The sequence below is a fragment of the Petromyzon marinus genome, chromosome 64 (genome assembly GCF_048934315.1).
Source record: "Petromyzon marinus isolate PM22_M1 ecotype Great Lakes invasive population chromosome 64, UKy_Petmar_22M1.pri1.0, whole genome shotgun sequence".
NCBI lineage: Eukaryota > Metazoa > Chordata > Hyperoartia > Petromyzontiformes > Petromyzontidae > Petromyzon > Petromyzon marinus.
This window is the reverse complement of record NC_133730.1, coordinates 3,411,068-3,438,279: the sequence shown is the minus strand read 5'-3', so window position 1 is coordinate 3,438,279 and position 27,212 is coordinate 3,411,068. Positions and strand designations below refer to the sequence as shown.

The window sequence follows — 27,212 nt, the reverse complement described above, 5'->3', positions numbered from 1 at the left end:
AAAACAATTAAAAACAAAACAATTAAAAACAATTCAATTCAAGACACTTCAAAACAAAACAATTAAAATCAATTCAAGACAATTCAAGGGCCACGGTGATGACGACGACGAGGAGGAGGTGACGTGGAATGAGAAGAGGTGAAGAAGGAACAATAACAATCACACAATCCGCATCTTGTGTTTGATGCGAATGAAGTTGTTGAAGGGGGGCAGGGGGGGGGGGGCTCGCCTCTGTGATTGCGAGGAAAAAAATAAAAAAAATTCCCGCAGCATCGAGGAAGCGACGGTCTAAGGGCACATTTGGCAGATTGTTTAAAAAAAGTACACACACACATATATATTTCTTTTCAAATCTTCCAGCGGACATCGACGAAAAATCTTTGATTTTATTGACAAAAGTGTACACCAGTGTAAAAGGCTCGTTTAAAAAATGAATTTTAATTAGAAAAAAAAATTGTAATTGAAAAAAATGTAAATAGATTAAATAAATAAATAACTATATTTTTTACTTTTAATATAATTTTTTTAAAATTTAAATAGAAAATAAATAAAAGAATCAACGGGGGCCCGTCGGCTTGCGTGTGAATATTTAAGCGGTGTGGCACACGAGCGACGTAGCTTAACAAACAAAACAAAGACTCGAGCACATCCGTCAATAAGACTTCCCGACGAAGGAAAATATAGAAAGATTACGACGTTTCGGGCAATGGCCCCTTCCTCGTACGACTACCAATGGGCGAGTCTGCTGGGGTGCTGTTCGTATTCGCATCTCCGGTTTGCGCGGTTGGTTACGTAGGGTGCGAAAGAAGTTCAACATACAGTACATAGAGACCCATAGACTCACACAGAGACACATAGACTCACACAGAGACCCATAGACTCACACAGAGACTCACATAGACTCACACATAGACACACAGACTCACACAGAGACACACAGACTCACACAAAGACCCATAGACTCACACAGAGACCCATAGACTCACACAGAGACCCACAGACTCACACAGAGACCCATAGACTCACACAGAGACCCATAAACTCACACAGAGACCCATACACTCACACAAAGACACACAGACTCACACAGAGACACACAGACTCACACAGAGACACACAGACTCACACAAAGACCCATAGACTCACACAGAGACCCATAGACTCACACAGAGACACAGATTCACACAGAGACCCATAGACTCACACAGAGACCCATAGACTCACACAGAGACCCATAGACTCACACAGAGACCCATTGACTCACAACCAGACCCATAGACTCACACAGAGACACATACATTCACACAGAAACCCATAGACTCACGCAGAGACCCATAGACACTCACACAGAGACCCATAGACTCACACAGAGACCTATAGACTCACACAGAGACCTTTAGATTCACACAGAGACCCACAGACTCGCACAGAGACCCATAGACTCACACAGATACCCATAGACTCACACAGAGACCCATAGACTCACAACGAGACCCATAGACTCACACAGAGACCCATAGACTCACACAGAGACCCATAGACTCACACAGAGACCCATCGACTCACAACGAGACCCATCGACTCACACAGAGACCCATAGACTCACACAGAGACCCATAGACTTACACAGAGACCCATCGACTCACAACGAGACCCATAGACTCACACAGAGACACAGTTTATTGTCCTTCCCCCGCACCTCCGATTAGCGCGGTTGGCTATGAACGGGGCGAAAGAAGTTCAACGTACGGACGTTGTTTTCGTCCGTCAGCGGATCAGCCCATTGGCCGTCAGAAACGAGAGCTTGGATGACAGCGAGGGTGTCGGGGAATCGTCATCGTCAGCCTCACACATGCGACAGTCACACGACTGGTGTGTCACGGTCAAGCGAAGAGGAGTCGACAAGAGTCGCTTTAAAGAACAAGACACTGCTCATAATTGGCAGGCAAAAAACAAAACATCTTCATATACAGAGGCCCGCAGAGCGTGGGCGATTGTTGGTAGCCGGCGGCTCCTCACCACGTGACTGCTGCTTCTGCTGCTGATGTCTTCCCGATCAGAATCAGAATCTTTATTTAGACTGCAGGAGGAATCCGATGAGCTATGAAGCTCTTTTTCACAGTCTGGGCGGGTCAACGTCCTCCTCCTAGCTCCTCTGAGTCGTCCTCTCTCTCTCTGAGTCGTCCTCTCTCTCTCTCTCTCTGAGTCATTCTCTCTCTCTGAGTCGTCCTCTCTCTCTGAGTCGTCCTCTCTCTGAGTCATTCTCTCTCTGAGTCGTCCTCTCTCTCTGAGTCGTCCTCTCTCTCTACGAGTCGTCCTCTCTCTCCGAGTCGTCCTCTCTCTCTGAGTCGTCCTCTCTCTCTGAGTCATCCTCTCTCTCTGAGTCGTCCTCTCTCTCTGAGTCGTCCTCTCTCTCTGAGTCCTCTTCTCTCTCTCTGAGTCGTCCTCTCTCTCTGAGTCGTCCTCTCTCTCTGAGTCGTCCTCTCTCTCTGAGTCGTCCTCTCTCTCTGAGTCGTCCTCTCTCTCTCCGAGTCGTCCTCTCTCTCTGAGTCGTCCTCTCTCTGAGTCGTCCTCTCTCTGAGTCGTCCTCTCTCTCTCTGAGTCGTCCTCTCTCTGAGTCGTCCTCTCTCTGAGTTGTCCTCTCTCTCTGAGTCGTCCTTCTCTCTCTCCGAGTCGTCCTCTCTCTCTGAGTCGTCCTCTCTCTCTGAGTCGTCCTCTCTCTGAGTCGTCCTCTCTCTCTGAGTCGTCCTCTCTCCGAGTCGTCCTCTCTCTCTGAGTCGTCCTCTCTCTCTGAGTCGTCCTCTCTCTCCGAGTCGTCCTCTCTCTCTGAGTCGTCCTCTCTCTCTGAGTCGTCCTCTCTCTCTGAGTCGTCCTCTCTCTCCGAGTCGTCCTCTCTCTCTGAGTCGTCCTCTCTCTCTGAGTCGTCCTCTCTCTGAGTCGTCCTCTCTCTGAGTCGTCCTCTCTCTCTGAGTCGTCCTCTCTCTCTCTGAGTCGTCCTCTCTCTCTGAGTCGTCCTCTCTCTCTCTGAGTCGTCCTCTCTCTCTGAGTCGTCCTCTCTCTCTCTGAGTCGTCCTCTCTCTCTGAGTCGTCCTCTCTCTCTGAGTCGTCCTCTCTCTCTGAGTCATCCTCTCTCTCTGAGTCGTCCTCTCTCTCTGAGTCGTCCTCTCTCTCTGAGTCATTCTCTCTCTCTGAGTCGTCCTCTCTCTCTGAGTCGTCCTCTCTCTCTGAGTCCTCCTCTCTCTCTGAGTCGTTTTCTCTCTGAGTCGTCCTCTCTCCGAGTCGTCCTCTCTCTCTGAGTCGTCCTCTCTCTCTCTGAGTCGTCCTCTCTCTCTGAGTCGTCCTCTCTCTCTGAGTCGTCCTCTCTCTCTCTGAGTCATCCTCTCTCTCTGTGTCGTCCTCTCTCTCTCTGAGTCGTCCTCTCTCTCTGAGTCGTCCTCTCTCTCTGAGTCGTCCTCTCTCTCCGAGTCGTCCTCTCTCTCTCTCTCCACGAGAGTGAACAGACAACCGCGTGGCATGCCACAAGTCGAAGTCGTTAAAAAAGAGTTTCCGGATTGCACCGCTCGCCACCTGTTGCTCGGCGCAATGTCCGACGTTTCTCCCCCACGTGCTGGGAGCCTCTTCACGTAAGACCCTGCGGGGTGCTCTCAAGAGCACGGCGGAGAGCGAAAGAGTCGCACGGCGCGAAAGAAGTCCAACGCCGTCCACGCAAACACTAAAAGGGCGACAGTCTCGCGCCCGCTGCGTGACGGGCCACAGGCCACAAGATTCGTGCGGCGAGCCGCCGTTTTCTTCCTAGATGCGAAGCTTTCGCGACTGCGGGGAATGACCCCGTGGTTCTCTCGGTGAAGTCACGTGGGACATAAAACGAAATGATGACAGGATGCGACGTTTCGGTTGCAGCACCAGATGGTTGCTTGTGTTGCAACCGAAACGTCGTATTCTGTTATTGTTTTTTTTATTTTATCTCCCACGTGACTTTACCGAAATAAACAATGAGTGCTTTCTTCTTCTTCTTCTTCGAGCGCAGGGTCCCCACCCCCCCCACCGCGCAACCAAAATAAACAAGAAGGGGCATTTTTTTTTGTTGTTGTTCGAATTTGGCAACAACAACAACAAAAACACTCCCAATAATTTGTCCAAGACCCAGCAATGAGCCGGCAACGCAACGCGGTGGATCCGAGACAGCGGGGGGCCCTCAATAAATAATTGTCGCGCAGCGGCGGTCCTTGAAGAGCCACCGCGTGCGGCTTCTGGAGCCGCAGGTTGTCGACTTTCCCCCCCCCCCACCCTGCCCATGGCCAACTCGACATTCACGGCCAGGGAATCGAAAAACCACGAGAACAAGAGGAGCCACTTTGGTTCGAATTTCAAGAACCGCGTGCAGCCCCCGGAGCCAGCCGCAGGTCGTCGAACGCCGTCGTAGCACAGGGCGAGTCGACGTCAAGTCCACGTGAAGTCCACGTGAAGTCCACGTGAAGTCCACGTGAAGTCCACGTCCACGTGAAGTCTACGTGAAGTCCACGTGAAGTCTACGTCGACATGAAGTCCACGTGAAGTCCATGTCAAGTCCACGTGGAGTCCACGTGAAGTCTACATGAAGTCCACGTGAAGTCCACGTCCACGTGAAGTCCACGTGAAGTCCACATCGACGTCAAGTCCACGTCAAGTCCACGTCCACGTGAAGTCCACGTGAAGTCCACGTGAAGTCCACGTGGAGTCTACGTAAAGTCCACGTCCACGTGAAGTCCACGTCAAGTCCACGTGAAGTCCACGTCGACGTGAAGTCCACGTCGACGTGAAGTCGACGTGAAGTCCACGTGAAGTCCACGTGAAGTCCACGTGGAGTCTACGTGAAGTCCACGTCCACGTGAAGTCCACGTCAAGTCCACGTGAAGTCCACGTCGACGTGAAGTCCACGTCGACGTGAAGTCGACGTGAAGTCCACGTGAAGTCCACGTGAAGTCCACGTGGAGTCTACGTGAAGTCCACGTCCACGTGAAGTCCACGTCAAGTCCACGTGAAGTCCACGTCGACGTGAAGTCCACGTCGACGTGAAGTCGACGTGAAGTCGACGTGAAGTCCACGTGAAGTCCACGTGAAGTCCACGTGAAGTCCACGTCCCAGGGTGCAAGTTGGCGAGCAGCGCGACTGACCCCACCAGAGAGACATCGCGCTGGGGTGGTGGGGGACGTGAAGTGGCGCTGGCGCTCGCTCGGCGTGTGGGCCATCTGTGCGTGCGTGCAGTCTCTGCGCCATGGTGGGGGGAGGGGGGGGGTAGTGGGAGGGAGTAGTGGGGGGGGTCATCGTTAATTGTCCCACTTGGGGAAGAGGCGCGCGGCAGTGCGAGAGTGGTCACCGTTCCCAAGCGGTCGATGATGGAGCCATCGCAGTTGTTGTTGTTGTAGTTGTTGTTGTAGTTGTTCTTGTTGTTGTTGCGAGGCTGTGTAACCCGCCGAGTTTTCGGTCGACGACGACCTCAAGTTATCCCACCGAGCACAGGCGGACTGCTTCTTGCTAAAATCCGCTTTGCTTCCTTCCCAGCGGTGTAAATGTGGCGGCAGAACGACGTGTCGAGAGTGAACACTGTGAACCCTGCGACTGCGTGCCGAACGGAATCAAGGGTTCACCTTCAGTTTTTGTATTTGACACGCGGAGAGACCCCCAGGCTGGCAGAGAGAGTCACGGGCACGCTCAGAAACCCACAGGCACACACACAGAGACCACAGGCACACACAGAGACCGACAGACACACACAGAGACCCACAGGCACACACAGAGACCCACAGACACAAACACACAGAGACCCACAGACACACACAGAGACCCACAGGCACACACACAGAGACCCACAGACACACACAGAGACCCACAGACACACACACACACACAGACCACAGGCACACACAGAGACCCACAGGCACACACAGAGACCCACAGACACACACAGAGACCCACAGGCACACACAGAGACCCACCGACACACACACACAGACCCACAGACACACACAGAGACCCACAGACACACACACACACAGACCCACAGACACACACAGAGACCCACAGGCACACACACAGAGACCCACAGACACACACAGAGACCCACAGGCACACACACACACAGAGACCCACAGGCACACACCGAGACCCACAGGCACACACAGAGACCCACAGACACACACACACAGACCACAGGCACACACAGCGACCCACAGACACACACAGAAACCCACAGGCACACACACAGACCACAGGCAAACACAGAGACCCACAGACACACACAGAGACCCACAGGCACACACATAGACCCACAGGCACACACAGAGACCCACAGACACACACAGAGACCCACAGATACATACAGAGGCCCACAGACACACACAGAGACCCACAAACACACACACACACACAGACCACATACACACACAGAGACCCAGAGACACAGACACAGAGACCACATGCACACACAGAGACCCGGAGACACACACAGAGACCACATACACACACACAGACCCACAGACACACACACAGAGAGCACAGACACACACAGAGGCCCAGAGACACACGCAGAGACCCAGAGACACAAAAGAGACCCACAGGCACACACACAGAGACCACAGACACACACAGAGACCCAGAGACACACGCAGAGGCTCACAGACACACACACAGAGACCACAGACACACACAGAGACCACAGAGACTCAGAGACACACAGAAACCCACACGCACACGCACAGAAACCCACAGACACACACACAGAGACCACAGACACACAGAGACCCAGAGACACACACAGATACCACAGACGCACAGAGACTCACAGGCACACACACAGAGACCACAGACACAGAAACCCACAGACACACACACAGAGACCACAGACACACAGAAACCCACAGACACAGAAACCCACAGGCACACACACACACAGAGACCACAGACACACAGAGACCACAGACACACAGAGACCCACAGACACACACAGAGACCCACGTGCTGCATCAGGCACACATCTGAGGGCAAGCCGACCTCGGAGGGGAGACCCAAGGACCGGTTGCTGAGATACTCGTCGCTGGCGTCAATCGTGTTGGTAGCCGTGTGCGCTGGAATTGAACTCGGGGGCTGGGGGGGGCGAGTGGGGGGACGAGGCGGGGCTCTTGGCGGCTTCGTGTCGCGGCGCGCTCGGACTGAGCGGGAGCTTCGCTCCGTCTGTGGGTCTCTGTGCGTGTCTGTGGGTCTCTGTGTGAGTGTCTGGGTTTCTGTGTGAGTCTATGGGTCTCTGTGTGTGTCTGTGGGTCTCTGTGTGAGTGTCTGGGTTTCTGTGTGAGTCTATGGGTCTCTGTGTGTGTCTGTGGGTCTCTGTGTGAGTCTATGGGTCTCTGTGAGTGTCTATGGGTCTCTGTGAGTGTCTATGGGTCTCTGTGTGAGTCTATGGGTCTCTGTGTGAGTCTATGGGTCTCTGTGTGAGTCTCTGGGTTTCTGTGTGTGTCTGTGGGTCTCTGTGCGTGTCTATGGGTCTCTATGTGTCTCTGGGTCTCTGTGTGTCTCTGGGTCTCTGTGCGTGTCTGTGGGTCTCTGTGCGTGTCTCTGGGTCTCTGTGCGTGTCTGTGGGTCTCTGTGCGTGTCTCTGGGTCTCCGTGCGTGTCTCTGGGTCTCTGTGCGTGTCTGTGGGTCTCTGTGCGTGTCTCTGGGTCTCTGTGCGTGTCTCTGGGTCTTCGTGCGTGTCTGTGACACATCTCCCCTGCACCTCATCCACCACCACACCCCCACCCCCCACCTCCCCACCCGTCGACTGCGAACGTGGGGGCCTCAGACGCACGTGGTGGTGCTGCTGCTGCTGTTGTTGTTGACGCCGCACTGCGCGTGCGCGTGCGCAGCAGCAGCAGCCTGCGAGCTTTCGTCCCGCGCGCTGCTGCTGTTGTTGTTGTTGTTGACGCCGCACTGCGCGTGCGCGTGCGCAGCAGCAGCAGCCTGCGAGCTTTCGTCCCGCGCGCTGCTGCTGCTGTTGTTGTTGTTGGTGGTCCAGTAGAGTGGGTACGGCTCGCGTCGAAAGAGGCAGGCGGCGGCCGTGCGGAACTTGCGCGACATCGCGTTGTAGAGCACCGGGTTGATGGCCGCGCTCAGGTAGAAGAGGATCATCGCGGCCAGGTTGAAGTAGCGGCTAACCTGGTGCACGAGTTTGCTCTCCGAGTCGAAGGAGCTCGTGAAGAGGTAGCGACCCACGTGGAACGGCAGCCAGCAGAGGATGAAGGCGACCACCACCACGGCTGCGGTGTCCATGAGCGGCACGCAACACGCGGCACACGCAGGCGCGCATTAGGGGGAGGGCGATAGGATCGCCATCATCATCATCACCAACATCATCATCATCATCATAATCGCTACCATCATCATCATCATTCGTAACTATCGACATCATTTTCACCGTCATCATTGCCATCGTAATTAACGCCGTTTTCATCATTATCGTTATCATCAGGATCATCGTCATTGCCGTCATCATCATCATCATCGCCATCATCATCATCATTATCGCCATTATTATCATCACCATCATCATCATTGATTATCGACATCATCTTCACCGTTATCATTGCCATCATGATCATCATCATCGCCATCATCGCCATCATCGTTAACGCCATCATCATCGTCATCGTCGCCATCATCATCATCATCGTCGTCGTTTATCGCCTAACGTGAGGAATGTGTTTCCGTGATTCTCGGATTCGCTGCAGATTGAAACAAACAACGACAAAAACGCGCCTCTAGATTTGACCCAAGCGCCGCACAACATTTCGGATGATCCGGAATCTTAGTCGCTCGGTTTGGAATGTATCTATAATCGTGACGTCACAGCAGGTGGCATCGCTCACGTGAAATCCGTGACATCACGTCCGGTCATTCCTGCCCCGGGACCTGGCCGCCTTTGTCTCCAACCCCCCCCCCCCTTCATGCTGATGTTTGCAACAGCAACAACAACAAACGCCATTTGCCACCAAGCGGTGGTGACGTCATCACCACGGGGCCTGTGCCAGGCTAGGTGCACGTTAAGTCCACGCAAAGTGTCGAAGGCCCGCTCGCTGGCAAGAAATCACGGGACAGACCCAAGTGCCATGGGTTTACTGACCGAGATGACTGGCCGATGTTTGCACACGCACACAAACCCACACACGCACACACCCACACACCCACACGCACACAAACCCACACACGCACACACCCACACTCGCACACACCCACACGCACACAAACCCACACTCGCACACACCCACACGCACACACACCCACAAAGATAACAGGGAGGTCAGCCTACAATGCGAATGCACTAGTGCCCACGGGAGGTAATGACAGGGGTATCAGTTGTGAGTGTGAAGGGACTGGTGGCTATGGGAGGTAATGACAGGGGAGTCAGTTGTGAGTGTGAAGGGACTGGTGGCCACGGGAGGTAATGACAGGGGAGTCAGTTGTGAGTGTTAAGGGACTGGTGGCCACGGGAGGTAATGACGGGGTATCGGTTGTGAGTGTGAAGTGACTAGTGGCTACGGGAAGTAATGACAGGGGTATCAGTTTTGAGTGGGAAGTGACTGGTGGCTACGGGAGGTAATGACGGAGGTATCAGCTGTGAGTGCGAAGGGACTGGTGGCTACCGGCAATGATCGAGAAGGAAGCGTGGTCACGTGACGGGAGAGGACGGTGGAGTCTGCCGGTGGAGCGAGCGTCCAGAGTCAGCGAGAATGATCGAGAAGGGGGGGGGGGGGTTTGGCCTCGTGTTGGTATATAAGGGGGAGATGCGCGGGAGACTCGGGGCTGTTGCGGTGGGGGTCTCCGCCTGATGTCAAGTGAAGGTGTCTTCAATAAAGTGCCATCTCAAGAGCAGTGTGCCAAGTTGCCATTACACATGCACTCTGGATCAACTAAGCACGTGCTTGCTGTACTGCTCCATTCTTCCCCGGAAGGCGAATCCATTTCACACACCATTACTCTCCCCCACCTCTTCCCCGGCCTCACCCCACACCCCCCCCCAATCACTGTGCGGTAGTAGATGCGTTAAAAATAAAAAATAAAAACGCGAAGCACGAAGCGAAGCCGCACGAGGAGAGAACTGCCTGCCGAGCAGCGCGTACGGCACGCACAGAGCAGAGCGTACAGTGTATAAACAACGCAATGCCCGACCCGCAAATACAAAGGAGATCATCGCAGCGACGGTACGCTACTCCCGGTTAACTGGGCTTGACCACCTGAATGTGGAATTGTAGCCTGTTGCTCTGCGCCTACGTCAGCAGCGGTACGAAGGAAGGAAGCACAAGTACGCACGCAACGCCGTCCCACGTCCCGACCGCGTTAGTCGCATCCGAGTGAATTCAAACCGCGCGATGCAGCGATTTTTTTGGGTCGGAGTTTGCCAGCCGCCGGAATTGGGCAGACCGAAGGGGCGTACAGCGAAGAAAAGCCATCACGAAAGACTGTGGTGAATTGTAGCGCCTCCGGTAGCTCTCGGGTGGTCATAGGATGCCAAGTACAATTCAACGTACACGGCCAGTCTCAGGTTATTTAAACATTTAATTTAAAATATATAGCGTGCTTCAAAAAGATGTTAACGCTTCCGAGAATTTGCAACCGCACCACGAGAAGTGTGCTTCCGGGCGCTGTAGACCACCTGGAGCATATTCCAGTCGTGTGTTGACAACGATGGCGAACAAGTGGAGACTCTTTGACTTTTTGAACCTATTAACATTGCATTTGTTACCTTGCTGCAGTGCGTCATTGTTACCCGTTCTTGTTCCCCATGAAAAACGATAGTCCCATGTAAAATGGTAACATTTTTTCGAAGCACCCTGCGCTTGCAAAATACTATTTAACGATATACATCCACAAAGCCGATCGTATGTCTCCTTGAAACGTCAGTCGCTCCGCGTGATGAAATTCAAGTATTTATCACGCAACCCATCGGTCGCACGGCCGTCTTGAAGGCGTGCGGCATTTCTCGAAGCATTGCTTCAAGACAAGCAAACGGCGGAGCGGTTTCGACACGCAGCGTTCTCATCAGCAGCAGAGGCGGTCGGTTTCCGCTTGAGTCAATCGCCAGCATTCGCAACAAAAACAATAATAATCCACGCTCGTAAAGCGCGTTTCACCCAGGTGTCGCAAGGCTCTGCACGGAGCTAAAAGCGAGTTAAGTGAAACCAAAAACTCAACGCAATTCTCAAAACTCTCTACAAGCACGCAGGCTCATCATGTCACCACGGATACAACATATACCACCCCACACACACTGCCAACACACAACACACAGCAACAACGCACTCACCAAGAAGGCCGTGCGGTCGTTGAGGTTGTGTAAAGTAAAAACAATGTCACGTGGACAGATTGACATCAGGAGACGCTTTTTCTTTTTAATCATTAAAATTTTCCACACACGCAAATATTTTATTGGTGAGTTTCGCGCAATATTTGCAACCGTTGCTGCTGGAGTACAGTGCAGCATTTGGATTACATTGTATATCCACCCGCGGTGACCCCCTCCCCCCCTCCCCCATTCAATTAATATTCATGAATTAACTTTATTTATTAATGTTTTTGACTGGGTGTGAAATTACTTGTGTGTATGAATGCGCACTGCGCGAGGTCTCGATTCGGCTGCGGGGCACGCTCCAATCGGCAACCCCGGACCCAACCAAGGCAAATGGAAACATTCCATCTCAAGAGATTGTTACCACCCAGGTGAGACATTTTGACGGAAAAAAATGTTTTATTAAAATAAAACAACACTTAATTATTTGTTTTTACTCTTTTAGCAGGTAAAGGACCCACTGAACTATATGGCTCTTTTTTCAGAAGCGACCTGGCTATCACAAATGATACAGTGAGGGAAACAAGTATTTGATCCCCTGCTGATTTTGTACGTTTACCCACTGACAAAGAAATGATCAGTCTATAATTTTAATGGTAGGTTTATTTGAATAGTGAGAGACAGAATAAAAACAACAAAATTCAGAAAAACGCACGTCAAAAATGTTATAAATTGATTTGCATTTTAATGAGGGAAATAAGTATTTGACCCCTCTGCAAAACATGACTTAGTACTTGGTGGCAAAACCCTTGTTGGCAATCACAGAGGTCAGACGTTTCTTGTAGTTGGCCACTAGGTTTGCACACATCTCAGGAGGGATTTTGTCCCACTCCTCTTTGCAGATCTTCTCCAAGTCATTAAGGTTTCGAGGCTGACGTTTGGCAACTCGAACCTTCAGCTCCCTCCACAGATTTTCTATGGGATTAAGGTCTGGAAACTGGCTAGGTCACTCCAGGACCTTAATGTGCTTCTTCTTGAGCCACTCCTTTGTTGCCTTGGCCGTGTGTTTTGGGTCATTGTCATGCTGGAATATCCATCCACGACCCATTTTCAATGCCCTGGCTGAGGGAAGGAGGTTCTCACCCAAGATTTGACGGAACATGGCCCCGTCCATCGTCCCTTTGATGCGGAGTTGTCCTGTCCCCTTAGCAGAAAAACACCCCCAAAGCATACTGTTTCCACCTCCATGTTTGACGGTGGGGATGGTGTTCTTGGGGTTATAGGCAGCATTCCTCCTCCTCCAAACACGGCGAGTTGAGTTGATGCCAAAGAGCTCCATTTTGGTCTCATCTGACCACAACACTTTCACCCAGTTGTCCTCTGAATCATTCAGATGTTCATTGGCAAACTTCAGACGGGCATGCTTTCTTCAGCACGGGGACCTTGCGGGCGCTGCAGGATTTCAGTCCTTCACGGCGAAGTGTGTTACCAATTTTTTCTTGGTGACTATGGTCCCAGCTGCAATGATATCATTGACAAGATCCTTCCGTGTAGTTCTGGGCTGATTCCTCACCGTTCTCATGATCATTGCAACTCCACGAGGCGAGATCTTGCATGGAGCCCCAGGCCGAGGGAGATTGACAGTTCTTTTGTGTTTCTTCCATTTGCGAATAATCGCACTAACTGTTGTCACCTTCTCACCAAGTTGCTTGGCAATGGTCTTGTAGCCCATTCCAGCCTTGTGTAGGTCTACAATCTTGTCCCTGACATCCTTGGAGAGCTCTTTGGTCTTGGCCATGGTGGAGAGTTTGGAATCTGATTGATTGCTTCTGTGGACAGGTGTCTTTTACTGGTAGGAACGAAGTTGTAAACTGAGTGTACCAGCCTGCAATAGATTAATGTGTCCGTCCGTCCGTCCCCTTTCAATACTTTAACGAAGTGAAATCTCGTGCTGTTGGGTGTAAAATCAGCAATAGACAGCGCAGAGACTTGATATGTCTTATTGCACCCAACATTTGGAAGTCACATTATCTCATTTGCGAACTTCTACCAGCCCACCCTGCAGGGACCTGTTATACAGGTAACAAGCTGAGATTAGATTAAGGGTGTGCTCCTAATCTCAGCTTGTTACCTGTATAAAAGACACCTGGGAGCCAGAAATCTGTCTGATTGAGAGGGAGTCAAATACTTATTTCCCTCATTGAAATGCAAATCAATTTATAACATTTTTGACATGCGTTTTTCTGGATTTTGTTGTTGTTATTCTGTCTCTCACTGTTCAAATAAACCTACCATTAATATTATAGACTGATCATTTCTTTGTCAGTGGGCAAACGTACAAAATCAGCAGGGGATCAAAAACTTTTTTCCCTCACTGTAGCTCAAGGAAGTGGCTTATCGTCACGTGGAAATCTGCAGCAGTCAAATATTCTAAACGTGTGATGTTGATTCAAAACGTGGATGGAAAAACTCGGAGAACCCGGAGAAAAATCCACGTGTTCATGGGAAGAGAGACACGCAAACTCCAAATATACAGCAGGCGTCAAGGTATCGAATCCACGACCTCGTGCATACCAGTCGAGGTAGTTAACATCTCCTAGCCACCGTGATGATGTTAACACCCTTGCCTGGTATACAGGAGGGTTCGTGGGTTCGATCTCGACCCTGACGCCTGCGGTATATTTAGAGTTTGCGTGTATCTCTCTCTCATCATCATCACGGTGTCTAGGAGATGTTAACTACCTCGCCTGGTGTACAGCAAGTCGTGAGTTCAATCCCAACACTGACCCCTGCTGTATATTTGGAGTTTGCGTGTCTCTCTCTCGCCGTGGTCGTGTGGATTTTTCTCCAGGTCCTCCGGCTTTTCCTTCCACATTTAGAATCACCATCACCACACGTTTAGAGTATTTGGCTCCTAGACATTTCCACGATGATAAGCCACTTCGCTGAGCTATCGTTTGTGGCCAGGTCGCTTCTGAAAAAGGGCTACATAGCTCAGTTGGCCTTCTCTGGTAAAATAAAATAAAAAAAATAGTTTCGTTTATTTAGAAGCCGAGGGACCTCAATGAAGCCACAAGCAACAACAGCAGCCGTTCTCCACGAAGTGGCGGTGACTTCACCACGGCAACTGCGCCAGGCTATGTGCACTTTTGAGACCACGTGAAGTGTCGAAGGTGACGGGACAGACCCAGCAGGTGCCACGGGTTGACTGACCGAGATGGCTGGGCCGATGCACCATCTGCTGTCCCCCTACATGTGCCAACTTGCTGTGTTTTACCCGCCCGGCGCTCCGCTCGCTGTTGTGAGCGACTGCCTCCAACTGCTGCCGAGTAGCAGCGTCCTTCACGAGCCGAGGCCACCAGCAGACACCACTGTCACCAACCCTGCCGCAAAAGGTTGCTGGAGACTGTGGCCTGGCGAAAGTTTTAAGTGGGGGGAAATGGACGCAGATATTCTTAATTTTATTTGGTGATGCAGCTGCAGGGTTTGGCAGTGGTAAAAAAAAACACACACACACAAAACACAAAAAAACACACCAAATCACAAAACACTACAAAAACACACCAAAAACCTAAAAAAAACACAAAATAAAAAACACAAAAAATAAAAAATCACCTCTCCACACGTGTGCGTCAATAACACCGTGGCCCTCATAAGGAGGGGGGGGGGTAGGAGGGGGGGGGAGGAAATTTAATAAAAGTCGAGAATTAAAACGACGTTTTTGGGCAATGGCTCCCCTACGTGGACGCGTACAAGGAGTCATCTCGGTAGGGCTGCCTGCTGCTGTCTTCAACACGAGTGTTGTCTCTGGGCTGCTGTTGTAGCTGCTGCTGTTGATGTTGCTGCTGTTGTAGCTGCTGCTGCAGTTGCAGTTGCTGCTGCTACTGTTGTGGCTGCTGCTGCTGCTGTTGCTATTGCTGCTGTTGTGGCTGCTGCTGCTGTTGTTGCTGCTGCTGCAGTTGGCTGCTGCTTCGGCTGTGGCTGCTGTTGCTATTGCTGCTGTTGTGGCTGCTGCTGCTGTTGTTGCTGTTATTGCTGCTGCTATTGCTGCTGTTGCTGCTGCTGCTGCAGTTGCTGCTGCTTCGGCTGTGGCTGCTGTTGCTATCGCTGCTGTTGTGGCTGCTGCTGTTGCTGCTGCTTTTGTTGTTGCTGCTGCTATTGCTGCTGTTGCTGCTGCTGTTGCTGCTGCTATTGCTGCTGTTGCTATTGCTGCTGTTGCTGCTGCTGCAGTTGCTGCTGCTTCGGCTGTGGCTGCTGCTTCGGCTGTGGCTGCTGTGCGGCTGTCGCGGGGTAGAGTGACGACCCGGGGTAGGCATTAGCGCTCAGACGAAACTCGTTGTTGTTGTTATTGTTGTTGTTATTGTTGTTGTTATTGTTGTTGTTATTGTTGTTGTTATTGTTGTTGTTATTGTTGTTGTTATTGTTGTTGTCCACACGAGAGCGGTGACCACCTTGCCTTCCACTCGCACCGACGTTTGCTCGCTCCGTGCCGGGCAGAGGCGGTGGTTGGACGCGCGATTTTTGTTGTTGTTGTTTGTTGTTATTGTTGTTGAAATGCATTTTTTTGTGGGGTGGCGTGACACCAACATTTCCAAAGGCGGCGGTTGTTGGAAATTCGTGGTGGCGCGCAAACCCCGAACCCAACCCAACCGCGGAGTGGAGAACGTTCGGCATGGTAAGAAGACGCACCTCCGATTAGCGCGGTTAGTTACGCACGCTGCGAAAGAAGTTCAACGTGCATACATAGACTCACGCAGAGACCCAGAAGCTCACATAGAGACCCATAGACTCACACAGACACACATAGACTCACACAGAGACCTATAGACTCACACACAGAGACCTATAGACTCACACACAGAGACCCATAGACTCACACAGACACCCATAGACTCACGCAGAGACCCATAGACTCACGCAGAGACCCAGAAGCTCACATAGAGACCCATAGACTCACACGGACACCCATAGACTCACATAGAGACCCATAGACTCACAAAAGACCCACAGACTCACAAAGAGACCCATAGACTCACAAAATACCCACAGACTCACACAGAGACCCATAGACACACAAAGAGACCCATAGACTCACAAAGAGACCCATAGACTCACAAAAGACCCATCGACTCACACATATTAACTATGTTACCCTATTTGTATTTTTTATTTTTAAATTATATCTTAAAGCTATTTTATATTAGATATTTATTTAATTTTATATACTTCAGCCCCTTGGTGTTAGACTTTTAACCCTTATTATAGTAAGACTTGTTTAAAACTGATTTAAGATTTTAGATTCCCATATGTTGAATGTATGCACCATCCTGCCAAAGTAAATTCCGTGTCGGTGTGAACTTACATGGCGAATAAAACCCTTTCTGATTCTGATTCAGAGACCTATAGACTCACACACAGAGACCTATAGACTCACACACAGAGACCCATAGACTCACAAAGTGACCCATAGACTCACAAAAAGACCCATAGACTCACAGAGAGACCTATAGACTCACACACAGAGACCCATAGACTCCCACAGACACCCATAGACTCACATAGAGACACATAGACTCACACAGAGACCCATAGACTCACAAAGAGACCCTTAGACTCACAAAAAGACCCATAGACTCACAGAGAGACCTATAGACTCACACACAGAGACCCATAGACTCCCACAGACACCCATAGACTCACATAGAGATCCATAGACTCACACAGAGACCCATAGACTCACAAAGAGACCCATAGACTCACACAGAGACCCATAGACTCACACAGACACCCATAGACTCACATAGAGACCCATAGACTCACACAGAGACCCATAGACTCACAAAGAGCCCCATAGACTCACACACAGACCCATAGACTCACACAGACACCCATAGACTCACATAGAGACCCATAGACTCACAAAGAGACCCATAGACTCACACAGACACCCATAGACTCACATAGAGACCCATAGACTCACACAGAGACCCATAGACTCACAAAGAGACCCATAGACTCACAAAGAGACCCAGAGATTCACACAGAGACCCATAGTTTGTCGCCCTTCCCACACACCTCCGATTAGCATGGTTGGCTACGTATGGTGCGAAAGAAGTTCAACACACATCCATACGTGGAGGGTTACGACACATTTATACTGACGCGATCATCCCTAAAAACCCGTTGTTATGAATAACATTGGTCGCGAAATTCTACTACGTGTTAAACCAGCTTGGTGAAGTATGGCTAAGTACTCCCCCCCCGCCCGCCCCCACCACGATCCGCACGGCACGGGCAGACCCTCATCCAGCAGTGGATTGACAGTACGCAGACTCTCATTGGCTGATACCACTCGACCCAGTCGTCAATGACGCCGTGCACGGCCTTAAAGCAACGGAGCACGTGCTCAGAGAGCAATCGCCTGCCTGGAGGACATTTAACTGCTATGAAGAAGGGGCCGTTGCCCCGAAACGTCGGCTAACTGTATATTTCTGTCAAGGCCACGTGCAGCGTTACTTGACACGGAACGCGTTGAGCTGCACTGTTGCCTGTGCACCACTTTCAACGGAGCAATTATCATCACCGTCACCACCACCACCACCAAACATCTGTGAAAAGAGCTTCATAGCTCATCGGATTTTACCGAGGATGAATAAAGATTGTGATTCTGAAACACTTTGTTTACTTCGATGCACTGAACTGTGTGCCGCATCGATTTGTTTTGTAGTCGTCTCTCGCACTCCAGCCTATTTATTTGGCCAACCGCCTGGGTTAGGAGGAGAGGCAGCTCAGAGCGCAGTTATTTCGTACGTCCGCTGATGTCCATGGCAGAGGCAGCGACTACAATTTCACATTCAGGTGCTCAAAGCCCAGATGACCGCGTCAGGAGCAGCGGAGTAGTGCACCGTCGTGATGTCTCCTTCTTCGTATTTGTGGATCGGAGCATTGTACGGTCTCTGCTCTGGATGACCACAGTCGCACACCACTGCTGGGGAGTTTTCAAATTTTCTATTTGCGGATGATAGCTGATGATCTGCTGCTGCCACGGTTTGTGCAGTGGATGAGGTTTAGGGGTTGGACCGTGAGCAGCTTCGTAGGAGATCACGTAGAAGGGAAACGATAAAATAATATTAATATAAATCAATTAAATTATCACGACGTTTCGACTGCAACACAAGCAATCAACATCAGGTGTGAAAACCACAGCAAGGAAATTTGAAAAAGTGGCGTTTTTTAACGTTGCACCACGGAGAGCGATTTGGCAGTTATGCAGATGGACAAGTCCATCTATGTTCGGAAAAGAGGAGGGGAGAGACGAAAATAATGGATTCAGTCTGAAAGCCACCATAAGCGTGAACAATCAATTAAGACCCGAAATGGTCTATCAAATCCTTCCAATGATTGCTAAGCCAGAATCCATCTTCTCGGTTGAAATTGTCTCTGTGTTTGTATATGTGGATAGCCTCATGAACGAATCTCTCATGGTAGCCAGATGGCTTGCAAAGAACCTCTGCCTTGGAGAAGTCAATGTTATTTTATTGTTTCCCTTCTACGTGACTTTACCGAAAGAACCAAGAATATTCAATCCCTGCAGTCACGAAAGCTTTAAATCAAAATTTAAGCTGGTGTTTGTTCTCTTGAACTCCGTTCAGCTCTCGGAGCTTCGTTGGGGGATTGAACTCGCATAGTTGTAGGTGAAGGGTATGGGTCCAACAGGGGCTTGGGGTGACTTCAAGCGGTGAATGGGAAGGTCCTGGTGAATGTTTATTGAGGTCCTGGTGAATGGTAAATGGGAAGGTCCTGGTGAATGGTTATTGAAAAGGTCCTGGTGAATGGTTATTGAGGTCCTGGTGAATGGGAAGGTCCTGGTGAATGGTTATTGAAAAGGTCCTGGTGAATGGTTATTGAGGTCCTGGTGAATGGTGAATGGGAAGGTCCTGGTGAATGGTTATTGAAAAGGTCCTGGTGAATGGTTATTTGAGGTCCTGGTGAATGGTGAATGGGAAGGTCCTGGTGAATGGTTATTGAAACGGTCCTGGTGAATGGTGAATGGGAAGGTCCTGGTGAATGGTTATTGAAAAGGTCCTGGTGAATGGTTATTGAGGTCCTGGTGAATGGTGAATGGGAAGGTCCTGGTGAATGGTTATTGAAAAGGTCCTGGTGAATGGTTATTGAGGTCCTAGTGAATGGTGAATGGGAAGGTCCTGGTGAATGGTTATTGAAAAGGTCCTGGTGAATGGTTTTTGAGGTCCTGGTGAATGGTGCATGGGAAGGTCCTGGTGAATGGTTGATGTCCTGTTGAATGGTGAATTGGAAGGTCCTGGTGAATGGTTACTGAGGTCCTGGTGAATGGGAAGGTCCTGGTGAATGGTTATTGAGAAGGTCCTGGTGATTGGTTATTGAGGTCCTGGTGAATGGGAAGGTCCTGGTGAATGGTTATTGAGGTCCTGGTGAATTGAAGGTCCTGGTGAATGGTTATTGAGAAGGTCCTGGTGATTGGTTATTGAGAAGGTCCTGGTGAATACGAAGGGGCTGACCATTGTTCTCGATTCACAGGACTTCCCGGAGCGTTGCAGCGTCGCTGCAGATGGGTGGGGGATAGATTTGTGACAGCACGGGCAACCAGGGTGTTGGGGTCAATTTTGAGCGTGTCGAGGTCAACTTGGGGGCGTCGGGGTCAAATTGAGGGCGTCAGGGTCAAGTTGAGGGTATCGTGGTAATTTTGAGGGTGTTGGGGTCAAGTTGAGGGTGTCGGGGTCAACTTGAGGGTATCGAGGTCAACATGAGGGTGTCGGGGTCAACTTGAGGGTGTCGGGGTCAACTTGAGGGCGTCGGGGTCAACTTGAGGGTGTCGGGCTCAACTTGAGGGTGTCGGGGTCAACATGAGGGTATCGAGGTCAACATGAGGGTGTCAGGGTCAACATGAGGGTATCGAAGTCAACTTGAGGGTGTCGGGGTCAACTTGAGGGTGTCGGGGTCAACATGAGGGTATCGAGGTCAACATGAGGGTGTCGGGGTCAACTTGAGGGTGTCGGGGTCAACATGAGGGTGTCGGGGTCAACTTGAGGGCGTCTAGGTCAACTTGAGGGTGTCGGGGTCAACGTGAGGGTGTCGGGGTCAACTTGAGGTTGTCGGGGTCAACTTGAGGGCGTCGGGGTCAACGCGACGACCGATCATCGATCCCCCGCCCTCCAGAGCAGCAGCAGCAACAACAACAACAACGCGAGGCGCCCTGCCAAGGATGACCCCAAACCCCGCCCCCGGCGCGTGCTTTTGGGCCGTTCTCTTCGGGTTGCATCTCGTTGCGTGCTCTTGGCTCCACCTCGCCGCCTGCTTGGACGCCGTCGACGAAGCCCTTCTCAGGCTGCAAAATATTTTTTTTTGCATTGAACATCGACAGCGCCGAAAGCGTTGGGCGTTTGGGTTTGGTACGCCGGCCTCTCGCCCGTAAGCTCAAGAGGACCAACGGGGTATGGGCGTTTTAGTTTGCGTGTCTCTCTCTCTCTCTCATCATCATCACGGTGGCTGAGAGATGTTAACTACCTCGCCTGGTATGCAGGAGGTCGTGGGTTCAAACTCTACCCTGACGCCTGCTGCTGCTGTATATTTAGAGTTTGCGTGTCTCTTTTTCTCATCATCATCATCATGGTGGCGAAGAGATGATAACTACCTCCGGGTCCTCTGGTTTTCCTCTCCACACTTAGAATCAACACACTGTTTAGAGTATTTGGCTGCTTTAAATTTACACACGTGATCATGATAAATTTACACACGTGATGATGATATATTTACACACGTGATGATGATAAATTTACATACGTGATGATGATGATAAATTTACACACGTGATGATAAATTTACTCACGTTATGATGATACATTTACACACGTGATGATGATGATAAATTTACACACGTGATGATGATAAATTTACACACGTGATGATGATAAATTTACACACGTGATGATGATAAATTTACACACGTGATGATGATAAATTTACACACGTGATGATGATACATTTACACACGTGATGATGATAAATTTACTCACGTGATGATGATAAATTTACACACGTGATGATGATAAATTTACTCACGTGATGATGATAAATTTACACACGTGATGATGATGATAAATGTACACACGTGATGATGATAAATTTACACACGTGATGATGATAAATTTACTCACGTGATGATGATAAATTTACTCACGTGATGATGATAAATTTACTCACGTGATGATGATAAATTTACACACGTGATGATGATAAATTTACATACGTGATGATGATGATGATAAATTTACACACGTGATGATAAATTTACTCACGTTATGATACATTTACACACGTGATGATGATGATTAATTTACACACGTGATGATGATAAATTTACTCACGTGATGATGATAAATTTACATACGTGATGACGATAAATTTACACACGTGATGATAATAAATTTACACACGTGATGATGATAAATTTACACACGTGATGATGATGAGCCGCTTTCGTTGAGCTATCGTTTGTCATAGCCAGTTCGCTTTTGAAAAAAATAAGCTATATAGCTCGGTGGGTCTTACCTGGTAAAATAAAAAAATAGTTTACAGTTAATGCACGCTTTTAACAGAGGCAATTATCCGAACCGGTCCCGAGACTCGCCTAGGTCGACTCAGCCTTCAAAGATCGTGTACGTCATACGAGGAGGGGCTGCCCGCCCCCCCCACACACCTCCTCGTGTGCTTTTAGTTTTTTTCTCTTTTTGCAGACCTTGTTCGATCCACTGCTGGATTAAGGTGTTGCCCTGGCCTCGTTAAATCTCACGTGCGTTCATACAGAGGCGCCTTTGGCTCGAGGCGCTTATACGCAACGGTGGCATGGAACGGAACGACTTAGGGTGACAGGGGGCGACCTGCAAAGGGTGTTGAGAGACGAGTGAGCAGCACGGGATGCTTAGAGGGGGGTAGCGGAAGGGTTGCAGGGGAGGGACGGGAAGGAGTGGAGGGGCGAGGGGAGGGAAGAGGAGGCGAGCCTTTGAGAGAGGAACCCGAAGGAGGCTAAGGAGGGGGAACTGCTTCACGTACGGGGAAAGTGCTCGCCGAGAGCCGGCAGCCAGCGGTGGAAATTCCACATTCCTCTGGTGGGGGGGCGGCGGGGATTGGGGGCAAGCATCTCCATGCGTGTGACAACTGTTGATGTGACAACTGTTGATGTGACAACTGTTGATTTCACTACAAAAGTGGTCCTCCCGAGAGGGGCGATGGACTGAGTCAGCACCCCCCACCCCTTCCACCCACCCCTCCATGGAACAAAATTACTCATCCCGCTGCACTCTGCGTCCACAGCGCCGACAACTCCGGCAGCGCCGTTTACGGACGGAGGAGCAGGAGGAGCAGGAGCGCTTCACTATGGAGGTTGTTTCTCCCTCCCTCTCTCTCTCCCTCCGACTCTTTGCAATAAATGCGGCGACAGACCATTATAACATTCACCGCGGGTGGAGGGGATGCTGAAGCGTGCGGTTGCGAACCCGGCGACCCCCAGTTCGATCACGTCGGCGGCGAGTGTGAAGTTAATGTGCGAGAAGAATAATAATAATCGGAATCACGATAATCATTTGAACTTGGAACGTGCCTCGCAGCGTTTGACTCGTAGAGAGATAGGGGGCTCAGAGGTGCGAGGAGCCACAGATAAGCGCGAAGGCAACCACGAAATGAGCTGGCGCCAACAATTGCCCGTGCTCTGCGGTCCTTTATCTATCACGGTGTTATCAGCCAATTCGGCATCAGAATATGTATTCATACTGGAGGAATCCGATGAGCAATGAAGCTCTTTTTTTTTAAACAGATGTCCAGCAGTTTTCACGGATGTCTCGCAGGGTGGGCGTTTCACGCGTGGGAGAAAAACGGAGCGCCACGAGAAAACAAACCCACGCGTTTGTGCGAGGGGGAAACACTCTATCCCACACAGACAGAATAGCTGCAGTCCGCGTTATTTGGCTGTAATCTAACGTCAGACCCAACAGTCTCCACCAGCGTCCCAGTGAGAAATGAAAGCCGTAGAGATATTATGTTATGCCTGGCTACACGGAATTTCCCGTGCAACACGTAAACATTGAGTTGAGTTGAACCGGCGTCAAGAGGAAATTCAGAAGGCATTTAAAAACAATGATATTTCTTTCGTTCGTACGTCTGATGTAGATGCAAAGCAACAGCTACAATTTCACATTCAGGTGGTCAAGCCAGACAACCCCTATCTATTATCATAAAAAAAATACGAACAGATAGCGACACTAAAAAAGTTGGGACGAATGAATACAAAAGGCTGACCGCGGTTCATTGATAATCGCTTAAACGTCTAAATCGCTGCCCCTATTAAAGTAATTATTTCGCAAGAATATTCTTTATCTCCTCGATTATATGCGTAAAAAAACTTCACCACGCATATTATCTTACCATTTTACTATTACTGCATGGAAAAAAGAACAGATTAATTGTATTACTCCCGGTAGATGAAGGTCGTGAGAAGATCGTGTATACGATGATAGCTGCTGTCTCTTATTTACAGCGTTTGTGGGACGCAATTAGCACGAACGTCGCTGTATAAAACCACATCATTCTTCAACTAAATCATTTCACGCTGCAGAGCTTCGAACGGGTTCGATCTACTCGTGCGAGGAGTACAAAACACATAGAAATCAGTGGCTTCACATCCGCTCCATGTGCCCGTAACTAGACTCGAGCATCAGTGGCGAGACAGGCGAGGCACACTCGCACCTGGGTGAGCTCTTCTCGAAAGACTCCGCCTGTTTCACCTGCAGGCCGACACTTTCCAGGTGTGACCAGTGGACTCCTCTGGACTGATTCATTTCTCCTAACTTCGTGCACGGCGCACTGAGATCCCTGGATCATTTGCGCCTTATAAATGTGAATAATAATAATCGTCAATACAGGTTTTTTTTCTGGGTTAGATCGCGTAAATATATAAATGTGTGTCGTTAAACCCGCCACCACCCGACACAGCCAACTAGTAAGGTCTGTCACGTAAACAGAACGTGGCCAATTCGTCACTAGCACAGCACACCGGTGTGTTGGAGAGCAAAGCCACAACATTTTTTAAATCCGAGTACGACGTTTCTCCAGTAAGTATGACTAGCTTCATCAGGCGACAGCCAGATTTGTGGAGAATTGGCACGTTCCGTTCACGTGACAAACCTGACTAATTAGCTGTGTCGGGTGGTGGCGGGTTTAACGAAACAGATTTATAATGTATTTACGCGATCTAACCCCCCCCCCCCCCCCAAAAAAAAAACCCCTGCATCGTGGGTGACATTGGTCGCGAAAGCATACTACGTGTTAAAGTTAATCAAAATAATAATAATAAGAGTCATTATTATTATAATAATTATGGAATAATTTACCCAGCATCTTGACGGTCTGCCGATGGGACGAGTCCCGCGTGGCCATGCAGACCCGGCGAGCGGCGCGCCTGCGGCAGCGCTTCCTGCGGCCCAGCTCCCTGCCGATGAGCGAGTAGAGAACGCTGAGACACAGCACGGGCATGAAGAAGTAGATCGTGGACACCCACACCATCACGTAGAGGAGGCCCGACGTCTCGGCGTAGCGCGTCTGGCGGCACACGGCCGAGACGCCGTCTCTGGGTCCACCGCCGTCGCCACCGCCACCCAGCCCGGTGGTGTTTTCGAACTCCACGCCCACGACGGCGAACACGGGGCCCGCGCTCAGAGCGGCCACGCTCCACAAGAGGCAGATGACCCGTGCGACCCTCCGCTTGGTGATGACCACCTTGGCCTTGAGCGGAAAGCACACGGCGAGGTACCGCTCCACGCTGAGCGCCGTGATGTGCAGGATGGTCGCGTAGGTACAGCACTCGCTCGCGTACTGGAACCACTTGCAGATGAGGTCGCCGAAGATCCACGGCACGAACTGCCAGATGCGGAACAGGTCGAAGGGCATGCACAGGAAGATGCAGATGTCCGACAGCGCCATGCTGGACAGGTAGAGGTTGGTGGTGGTGCGCATCACCTTGAAGCGCGTCACCACCAGGATGGTGAGGACGTTGCCGGCGACACCGACGGCGAAGAGCAGCAGGCAAGCGACGGTGATGGCGCTGAGGACGGGCACCGGGAAGAGGGCCCCGGGGAGGGTGCCGTGCTGAGTCGCCGCGGAGTCGTCGGAGTCGTCGGCGTCGTTCGAGAATTCGTAGAGGTCCGTGAATTGGCGTGGATCTCCCGTGCCGTTGGCGGCCGTGCCGTTGAGTGGAAGCTCCATGCTGCTGCTGCTGCTGTTTTGATGAAGATGATGATGCTGTTTTGATGAAGATGATGTTGCTGCTGCTGCTGCTGTTTTGATGAAGATGATGCTGTTTTGATGAAGATAATGTTGCTGCTGCTGCTGTTTTGATGAAGATGATGCTGTTTTGATGATAATGATGCTGTTTTGATGAAGATGATGATGCTGTTTTGATGAAGATGATGTTGCTGCTGCTGTTTTGATGAAGATGATGTTGCTGCTGCTTTGATGAAGATGATGCTGTTTTGATGATGATGCTGTTTTGATGAAGATGATGCTGCTGTTTTGATGAAGATGATGCTGCTGCTGCTGTTTTGATGAAGATGATGCTGTTTTGATGATAATGATGCTGTTTTGATGAAGATGATGTTGCTGTTTTGATGAAGATGATGATGCTGCTACTGTTTTGATGGAGATGTTGCAGCTGCTGCTGCTGTGTTTTTATGAAGATGATGATGCTGTTTTGATGAAGATGATGTTGTTGCTGTTTTGATGATGCTGCTGCTGCATTGATGAAGATGTTGCTGCCGTTGCTGTGTTTTGATGATGATGATGTTGCTGCTTTGATGAAGCTGCTGCTGCTGCTTTGATGAAGATAATGCTGCTGCTGGAGTTTGATGATGTTACCGAGTCTCTCGTTCGCTGGCTGTCCCCCGGTATCGGTCCGTCTCTCTCCTCTCTCTCCCCTCTCTCTCGCGTCCTTAATGATTACTAACAGCTGCGGCAATTGACTAACGACAAACGCCGAGACTGATGTACTAGATATTTAAGTATTACACCAACACCACCGCCATCCCCACCGACACCACGACCACCAAGCAGATCCATCAGTGCTGGCGTCTTATCGGGCTGTTCAAGTCAAGGAAAGCTGTCCCGTCGCCTGCACGCTGACCTTCGTCTTTTCTCGCTAACACACACACACAAAAACACATCCTATGCAGTGTATAAAGACGCGCATCGTCCCTTGTCCCTCCGTGATGCGCACGGCCGCGCTGTTTTCACGCGATGTCTTAAGACGACGCTTTTGCAATTTAAACGCGGTGATAAATACAAATCGAAATGAAAAGTGTACATCGCTCACTCTCTCTCTCTCTCCTTCTCTATCTATCCTACTTTGAATCTTTCACGCACACACACACACAAATCAATCAATCTGGCTGCATAAGCGGAAAGCACGAAGCTCATATCGCCCGGACAGTTTTCATCATCATCATCACCACCTCCACCACCACCGTAATCATCACCATCACCGCAATCATTCCTGCGCCGAGCGATCGCGCCTCGGGTTTCACTTCAGCCGAGGAGTCGCCGCCGCCGCCGCCGCCGCTCTGTTCGCCGAGAGAGTGGGGGAGGGAGCCATGCCCTCGGTTGGAGGTGTGGATCGGGGAGGAGTGGTGGTGGTGGTGACGGGGAGGGGAGAGTCTTATAACGGTTGTCAGGATTACGGTGATTCATAAACGTGCGGGGAGCGGTGTCTCAGCGGTTAGCGCTGCGCTACGAACCCGGCGAAACCCCCGGGTTCGACTCCCGCTCACGGCCAACGCCAGTGACGATTATTCTGAAACGGGCCTGGGTCTCCCCTAGGTCGACTCAGCCTCAAATAAAC

At 50.4% G+C, this 27,212-nt stretch overlaps 1 protein-coding gene across 1 annotated transcript; it reads right to left on the bottom strand.

Moving 5' to 3' along the window:
• Positions 1-372: 372 nt before the first annotated feature.
• LOC116956262 (growth hormone secretagogue receptor type 1-like) lies at positions 373-27,009 on the bottom strand. Its single transcript, XM_032977716.2, has 2 exons — positions 24,715-27,009; positions 373-8,267 (listed from the first exon to the last, which is right to left on the bottom strand). The coding sequence occupies exons 1-2, from the start codon at positions 25,583-25,585 to the stop codon at positions 7,810-7,812; spliced, it is 1,329 nt and encodes a 442-aa protein (XP_032833607.2). The 5' UTR covers positions 25,586-27,009; the 3' UTR covers positions 373-7,809.
• Positions 27,010-27,212: the final 203 nt, after the last annotated feature.